The 7,500-nt window shown below is 46.6% G+C and overlaps 1 protein-coding gene across 6 annotated transcripts in view; it reads left to right on the top strand.

Annotated features, from left to right (window-relative positions):
• Window positions 1–7,500, top strand: part of ccser2a (coiled-coil serine-rich protein 2a) — a 61,727-nt gene that overhangs the window by 40,972 nt on the left and 13,255 nt on the right. For all 6 annotated transcript variants that reach the window (XM_042065577.1, XM_042065580.1, XM_042065578.1 and 3 more), the window contains exons 9-10: window positions 721–834; window positions 3,537–3,638. In XM_042065577.1, coding sequence (XP_041921511.1) covers window positions 721–834; window positions 3,537–3,638 — 216 coding nt within the window. The remainder of the gene's footprint in view (window positions 1–720; window positions 835–3,536; window positions 3,639–7,500) is intronic.

The following is a 7,500-nucleotide window of genomic DNA, read 5'->3' on the forward strand; positions in this document are numbered from 1 at the left end:
GATCCAGCTGTGTGGGTGGAGTTTCTGTTGAGGAAAATATCATTGTCATCCTGGTGTTAAGTTAACTCTGGATAAAGATTTGCGTATTGATCCTTATTTAACATGCACCATTGTGCCATGTTGGCTTAAATGTGTGAAATCACAAATAGGGATGCAAGCACACACACAAACGCTGCAGGTGGCTTTACACACAAGTAGGGGAAGCTGTTTGTCACACACACACACACACACACACACACACACACACACACACACACACACACACACACACACACACACACACACACACACAAACACAAACTCTCCTGGGCGTAGGTGTGTATGGACCAGACTAGACAAAAGGCTTTTAGCACAGCTCATTATCCTTACTCCCATGTCACTGAATGATGTATAGCCTCTCAGGCTCTGTGCAGGAAAAGAGGAGGCCATATTGATGTATAGACAGAAGCGTCACTGATACTGTAGGAATGGCACAGTTGGAATGATGGTCCTTTTTAATCAAACACCTGTACTGCTCAAGGGGATGTGATAATGTCTAGGTTGTGTGTATGTATGTGTCTCTGATTATCATTTTAAACACATTTCTAGTATAAAGTAGTTCTATATTGCCTGTGTGTGTGTGTGTGTGTGTGTGTGTGTGTGTGTGTGTGTGTGTGTGTGTGTGTGTGTGTGTGTGTGTGGTGTGTGTGTGTGTGTTAATATGTCTGCTGGGTGTTCCAGTTGCAGGAGTTGATGAGAGAAGTGCAGGGGTTGAGGGAAGAGCTGCGCTGTAAGGACCGCACCATCGCTCAGCTCACCCAGCAACAGTATCTCCACAAACAGCAACAGCAGACAGTGAGTTACTGTAACATCTGGCACACCTCACAATGCCAACACCACACCACACCACAACACAACACACCACACCCTACACCACACAACACAAGACAACACACCACAAGACAACACAAGACAACACACCACAACACAACACCCCCCACACAACACACAACACACAACACAACACAACACAACACAACACAACACAAGACAACACAACACAACACAACACAACACACCACAACACAACACCCCCCACACAACACACAACACAACACAACACAACAAACCACACCACAACACACATACAACACACCACACCACACCACACCACAATTCAACACACACACACCACGACGCAACGCAACGCACCGCAATGCAACACAACGCAACACAACACAACACAACAAACCACACCACAACACACACACAACACATCACAACACACCACAACTCAACACACACACCACAACACAACACTTAAGCAATATAGCACGAGTGAGAGTGGGGTTGGTCATGGATATTCCCACGGGTGTTGTTCAGCCGTAGCCACGAGGCCGGAGGCCGAGTGGCGCAGGCAACAACAGCCGTGGGAATATCCATGACCAATCCCACGATCACGAGTGCTATATTGCTTTTATACAACAATTCTACAACAAACGAAATAATCTGAAAACACCCCATTATTGTTTAAAAATGTTAATTTCGACATCGTTCTTACGCATCAAAAAATAGTTCTTTTCAATAGACAGCATCTTGGTTGCTAGGTAACCAACATTCCAGATCCCTCGTTACGGGTCTTGGTGGTTTACATGTCTTCTTGAAAGAAATGTTGCATCTTACTTACATTGAGTTGACTGTGTGGTTTAATCCACAGATGTGGTGAAGCACTGTTTCGTTATGGTTTGCTAAGAAGTAACCCATTGCTTGAAATAGTGGAGAGCTGGGAACATTGTGTCAAATCTTCGCATTGTATCGCGGAGTGATTTATTATTAGCTGTGCAAAGTCTGAGTTGAAATGTCCAGGGATATTCCAACTCATGGAACGTCTCTCGGCCAATCAGAAACAAATAAATAGTTCCATAGAACCCAATTGTTGTATAAAACACAACACATCACATCACATCACATCACATCACATCACATCACATCACATCACATCACATCACATCACATCACATCACACCACACCACACCACACCACACCACACCACACCACACCACACAACACAACACAACACAACACAACACAGCACAATACAGCAGCAGACAGTGAGTTAATGTCTGCCACACCTCACTACAATAACATCACACAGTGCAACACAACATACACATAAACAGTGGTGAGGCACTCAGTCAATCCAGCTGTGGTCAACTTCAGACTGTAATGCTTTTGCCGTTCTATCTAACTCATCAGAATATTTTAATAGATTTTAAATGACTAAATACAACCGTGTGGTTGTGTTTTATCGAGTGTAGCCCATAGACTGTGTTTTATGTCAAAAGGAAATGATGATACTGCAATACCGAGAATAATGTTACATGCAGTCTATGACATAACATCTGTGATGCTGACCAAACATTGAAAAACCAGGATGAACCGGATGATAGTCGTGTTTACACAACACAAAGGCACAATTAGAGCCAGTGACATACCCAAATCAATGCAAATGATTTGGCATTATGTATTTAATTATATCATGAATCACCACCTCTTTCTCTCTGCCCACATTGGAGACTGTGCTTTTACATGAAGAGTATTAGATAAGCCAGAGTGAAAATCAGACTGTCTGCAGCGTCACGGCTCTCTCTCCTAACACACCTCTACCATTAGAATAGTACATTACAGGATGATTCAGGTCTTTTGACCTGATGGACCCCAATTACCGTAATACATAGAGACAATGCCCCACCACCAAATTTTGGGATTTTAAGGCTGTATACTATATACAATAAATTGACTAATATCTGGTATGTGCCAAGTGTTGAAACATCTGTTTGTATTTGTGTCTATCATTGGTTTCCTTCCTCTCTTTGAGGAGGTAAGTAAAAGACAAGTCATGGAAAGTGAAAAGATGTGGTGCTGGCAAATAGAGTTTAAATTATAGTTTTGACAGCTAATGAAAGATTAAAACTTTCTCTCTCCATCTCTCTCTTTCCATCTCTTTCTCTCTCTCTCTCTCTCTCTCTCTCTCCTTAAATGAAAATATATTCAAGATAAGCAGAGGTGCACTGCAGAAGTGCTGTCAGAAGGATTTTATGATTTGGAGAAAATTCAAAGGCAAAATGTGGATACACATGCACAGAGAGGCATATATTCCAAATAAGAAAATATCTCATATCGGAGTCTTTTAGCACTTATAACTCCATTTTTTGGGGCAGGTGTTGGGACAGGTCCCCCCCATGCTAAATGGAAAAGTAAAATAATTGCCTGATATTTTCTCACCACCATATGGTACTACATTACTATACTATACTATACATTTCTGTAACATTTTCTCCCTGTTCTCCAAATGACATCTCCCACCTCTCACATTCAATTTCATACAATTTCACAAAGTATCCAGAGCATCAGGCAGACTTTCTGTGCGGCTTCATATTTGTTATGCTGATGAGATTTTGTTCCAACACATGACATGGTTTGATTAATTCAATACCTCCCCCTCTCCTCTCTCTCTCTCTCTCTCTCTCTCTCTCTCTCTCCGTCTATCTCTCAGGCTGCTGTGAGGTGCCACTGCCAGCAGAGGGCAGCGGCGTCCAGGGTGGACAGACGGGCGCACCACGACAAATCCACCCAGACCCCCTGGAGAGGCCCTGCGGTCAGTCAATTACGCCATGTCTCGTTGCCTCCCATCCTCCTCCTCTCCCCCGTTAGCATGGCTGCTAGCAACCCAATTACCACCTCAGACGCCTGGCCGACAGACAGGCACCTGTCACACCGCTGTCCCTTGTCTTTGCCTCCAGTCTGTTTAGCTGTCTGTTCTTGTCTCATTCACGGCTAGCTTACCTTTAGCTAAAGAACAACCACATACCTCCGTTGAACACCCACTCTCAGCTGGTGTTGTTAAGTTATATGTTTTTGTTTTTTTCTCAGTTGAGTAAGTGGTCTGCTTCTGTCCAGTCCAGAGGAGAGCAATTGGTGTAAACATGAAAACATCTCTCGACATGCCCACACATGTGGGATGTTTTTCCCCTGTTTGTTGGGTGTGCTTTAATTAGCTAATTAATCGCCCAGTGTGAAGCCTTGGTGTTTACAGTTCAGGCTCCATTAAAGTGGCCATCACATCTCCCTCGGCAGCTCCTTATCTTCATCCTGTGATATTTTTTATTTCACCACCGTTACCGTTAATCCCAGACTCTCCTCATTATGTTCCGTGTGGTCAGTCTTGCCCAAGCTCTGCATTCTAATCTTTACTGCCTTAGTGTGTGTGTGTGTGTGTGAGAGAGAGAGAGAGAGAGAGAGATAGAGAGAGGGAAACAAATAAACAACAAAATCAACTTACTGAATGCGGAGAAAACATAACCTGGCTGTTGCAGCCTTGGAGATGTTGATCCGTGTGTTAGGAGCGAGTTTGGGGTTGGCTGTGCGTGACAGGAGGGCCGCGGATAAACAACTGTCGCCGCCAGCCACCGCTTGCCCCACCTCCCTCATTCCGAGCCTGGCTCACATTTCCCTTGCAAACCCCCCCCCCCCCCCCCCCCCCCCCCCCTTCCTCTTCCCTGCTTCCTCCGTCACATTCTCACTCCGTTTCTTCCCTTTTATGTGCATGTCATTCGGACCGTCCTTGCTGCTGTCTTCACCACTTCTCCATCACCTCTCTCTCTCTCTCTCTCTCTCTCTCTCTCTCTCTCTCTGCTCCCACCCTCCCTTTCCCTCCCTCTCATTCTCCCTCTCCCTCTCCTCCATTTTCATTTCATTTCTCCTCCATTCAGTTTTTAGCCACACAGCTTTCCCTTTTGCATAAGTTCCCACGAGCCCTTTGAAAGGGAGCGGGTGAGCATGACAGGTGTGACATTTCTTTCACTGCACAGTGTGTGTGTGTGTGTGTGTGTGTGTGTGTGTGTGTGTGTGTGTGTGTGTGTGTGTGTGTGTGTGTGTGTGTGTGTGTGTGTGTGTGCCTGTGTGCCTGGAATTTGGCAAAGGTTAGCAGACCAGAAGGGAAGTAATTTTGTGGAGGTCTGATTAAACTAAAGAGAGAATATATATATATATATATATATATATATATATGAGAGAGAGAGAGAGAGGGGGGAGAGAGAGAGAGAGAGCCCAACTTTAAATAGTCCAAAATCAGGGGATGTTCTTTGTCACATCTCCAGACTAACAAGGCCTAACGTTCACGTTATCTCCAGACTGCCAGTGAGTGTAAAGAACTTTGTTGCCGTTGCATCGGTTGTGGAGACACAGCTGTGCGCAGTTTCACGCGAGTCATCATTGCCCTTGGACATTTTCAGCCGGTTGGAAATTGGACTAATTTTATTTTTATTTTTTATTTATTTTATTTATCAATTTGTTTGTTGTCTGTCTTGTATGTCTTGGTGTCACGGGTACGCTGGCGACTACGCCGCTCCGTCCGCTATTGTCTTTGTTAGTGTATGTGTCAATGACAATGTCTTATACAGTATGTGGAGCGCTTTGGGTTGCACTCTGTGCATGTTAAATGCGCTATACAAATAAAACTGACTTGACTTGACTTGACATCATCCTCCATGTATTTGTCCCCTCAGCTCATCACTCTTTTCCTTTCCCTTTATCCATGTCTCTCTCCTCTTCCTTCTTTTTCTCCCTCGATCTCCATCTTTCTCTCTCATCCTCTACGGTCTCCCTCCTTCTCTTGCGCTCTCTCTCTCTCTCTCTCTCTCCATCGCTGGAGGCAGAGTGGTTGAAAGGTTCGAGGAGCCGTTCTGCTGGTGTGTGATCTCAGCTGGTGAGAAGCCGCTCAGCATGCTCTGCGGTGGCTCCTGCGCCGGGCTGCTGCAGTGACGAACAGGCCCTGTCATTCGGAGATGCTTCCCCGACATCCTCGGCTCTGCCGCCAGCAGGGGTGGAGGGACGGAGGGGGGTGGGTAGCAATGCAGATTACTGTCTCGCGCCCTCCTCTAGTCCTCTCATTAACACATCCTGTGATTTCCCCGTGGGTCGCTTCAAAACTACTTCCTACATCTGACGCCTTCTCACACACACACACACACACACACCACACACACACACACACACACACACACCACACACACACACACACGCACGCACACACACACACACACACACACACACACACACACACATGCACACGCAATCAGAAACAGACCCACAAATATACTCCCACAGTGAGTGAGAGAGACATGTTGTTAGCATGCTCTCTACAGCACAGCAGAACAACGTGAGTTGTGTTGGCCAGCAGGATTGTGGGTTAGCGACCTCGGCGGTCAGACAGGGCCAGCTGCAGTCATCTTCCAGCGCCTCAGAGTCTGTCAGGGAGCAACAGGGTGGTGTGGCAGAGAAACAGTGGGGAGCTGTCTTTTCCTTTCACTCACTCTCCTCTCTTTCTTCCCTTTTCTTTCTCCCTATCTCTCTCTCTCTCCCCCTCTCTCCCTCTCTCTTTCTCAGACCCTCAAGGGTTGACTGCCTTGCCCCTTCTTTTTATGTCTCTCTCACTCTTTTTCTATGAGCCCCAGGGCCTCTGTCTGTCTCTCTCTCTAAGCTTTAAGGCTCTTTCTCAGCCCCTCCATTCGCACTGCCAATATCAGTGGTGATTCCTGGTGCCAGTTAGTGATGTAAAGACCCGGGATTGCTTCATCTTGACATGTCAACTGCTCAAACTAAATGGAAAAGACCACAGTGGCATTCTGTGAGGAAACCGTTGTCAGTGGCTTCATTTCATTTCATTTTCACAATGTGTTTTCTGCTCATCTATGACGTCAGCAAATCAGTTCTTTTTTTAAAAGTCTGTTTTGTGGTGTGTCAGACAATCCAACCATCAGTCAGTCTCTCTCTCTTTCTCTCTCTCTCTCTCTCTCTCTCATTCACTCACTCACACACTCACTCACTCTCTCTCTCACTCTGTCTTATTCACTCATTCACGTATTCTCTCTCTCTCACTCACTCTCTCTCTCTCTATCTCACTGTCACTTTCTATTTCTCCCTAACTCCCTATCTCTCCATGTATCTGTCTGTCACCGTCTCCGTTTACCTTCTCCTCATTTCAAGCCTTCCTCTCCATAATTGAAGCTCTTGGATGTGCTGGTGGAATGAGGCTGGAAGAGAGGTGATTGTGTTGTGGGCTGGGAGATGGACCCGACTGGGATGGCGCGCCAAGTGGAGGGTTGGGGAGGGCCTGGCGATGCGGTAGGACATCTTGTGTCAGCCAGCAATTGCCTGGCTTCCCCCTGGGGCAGTGATGTGGGTAGCATGTGTTTGTGTGTGTGTGCGTGTGTGTTCGGGGGGGTAAGGGGGTGGTAGAGTCACCCAGCGCTTCCTCGACTGCATTTTCATCCGGCGCAGGGTGACGCGTTTGGCCAATTTGCGACACGGGGGAAGGACCCGGCCCCGCTGACAGAGATTACAGAGTGATTGTCGTCTCTGCTTAGCCGCAGCTCAGCGCACCGCTCCACTCTGCTCTGCTCTGCGCCGTGCCGTGCCGCTGCGCTCCACTGGCTCCTCTCCGAGGCCCTGGTCCTTTA

This window comes from Alosa sapidissima, chromosome 16, assembly GCF_018492685.1.
Source record: "Alosa sapidissima isolate fAloSap1 chromosome 16, fAloSap1.pri, whole genome shotgun sequence".
Taxonomy (NCBI): Eukaryota; Metazoa; Chordata; class Actinopteri; order Clupeiformes; family Clupeidae; genus Alosa; species Alosa sapidissima.